At 43.7% G+C, this 1,339-nt stretch overlaps 1 protein-coding gene across 1 annotated transcript; it reads left to right on the forward strand.

The window, feature by feature from the left end:
- Nucleotides 1-290: 290 nt before the first annotated feature.
- LOC110105688 lies at nucleotides 291-1,332 on the forward strand (the record flags this gene model as incomplete). Its single annotated transcript, XM_020835286.1, has 1 exon — nucleotides 291-1,332. A coding segment is annotated over exon 1 (1,042 nt), but the record flags the coding sequence as incomplete, so codon positions are not given.
- Between the last annotated feature and the right edge of the window lie 7 nt (nucleotides 1,333-1,339).

Below are 1,339 nucleotides of genomic sequence, written 5' to 3' on the forward strand. Positions count from 1 at the left end.
AGCCCTAGCCGCCTAAGCTGCTCCTCTTCGAGGCGATTCCGAGGCGATTTCTCCGCCGCCTCTGCTGCTCCTCTTCGAGACGTTTCTGAGGCGTTTTCTCCGGTGCGAGGTGTGCGATCTTTGTTGTGGTTCCTTCCAGTGTTTGGCCTGTTCTCCTTTGTGGGTTCTCTGGTAATCTCGTTCCTCGTTCTCGTTGGCGTTTTCCGTTCTTGTTTCGTCTTTTCTTCCCCTGTTCTTGCTGTCTTCGACTTTTTGTTTTGTTTTATCTTCTTTTGTGAGGGTGGGGGACGATGTCGGCTCCGACGTCGTCTTCCCCGGCCGATGCGCCTGCTTTAACTGGTAAAACTAGGTCTTTTAAAGATGTAGTTTCCGGTGGCTCCTCTTCGTCTTTACCGAAAGTTAAATTTGTGCATTCGACTTTTAAAGGCTGCCCGGCTCTGTTATTTGAGGATGTCGTTGTGAATCAGCTTGCAGCTCCTTTTTCTTTCACCCTTGTCGGGAAGTTTATGCTCCGGAGGCCTAATCTGGATGTTATTAGAAAATTTTTCTTTAGTCTGAAATTGTCTGGTTCGTTTACTGTCGGCTTGCTTGATCCTAAACATGTCGTTGTTCAGTTGTCTAACGATCTCGACTATAGCCGAATTTTTTCTCGTCGCTCATATTATATTCAGGGATGCCAAATGAGGCTCCTCAAGTGGTCTATGGATTTTGATGTCAGGGAAGAATCTCCCATAGCTCCTGTGTGGTTAGCTTTCCCTAATCTGCGATTACATTTTTTTAATTCCCATATCTTGTTTGGTCTTGCTTCTGTGTTTGGTCGGCCATTGCAGACTGATCAAGCCACTGCCTCTCTCTCGAGGCCGTCCGTGGCTAGAATTTTAGTTGAATTGGATGTTACTAAAAAACATCCGAAAGAAATTTGGTTAGGATCGGAGAACAATGGCTATTTTCAAAAGGTTGAAATTGAAAATTTACCCATTTTTTGCTCACATTGTAGAATGCATGGTCATGGGATAAATGAATGCTTTAGATTACACCCTAATTTACGCAAGGAGAAAGTTGTTCCTAATGTTAAGGCCGGTAAGGAAAATGAGGTGACTAATGTGCATCAGGTCAATGAGGGTCCTATTCTTGTTCATGGTGATGAAAGTGGTAATACTAAGGGGGATACTTCTGCGGATCCGATTAATACTAAACCTGTTATTAATAATCAGGAGCCGGTGCATTCTAATATTGAAGGTATAAATGAACAGGCTTCCTTGGGTCCTGTTAATGTTGCGGATGACAGTGCGTTAGATCATCATAAATGGGATAATGCTGATATAGTGAAAAGTTCTGA

This window comes from Dendrobium catenatum, unplaced genomic scaffold (genome assembly GCF_001605985.2).
Source record: "Dendrobium catenatum unplaced genomic scaffold, ASM160598v2 original_scaffold_143989, whole genome shotgun sequence".
NCBI classification, from domain to species: Eukaryota; Viridiplantae; Streptophyta; class Magnoliopsida; order Asparagales; family Orchidaceae; genus Dendrobium; species Dendrobium catenatum.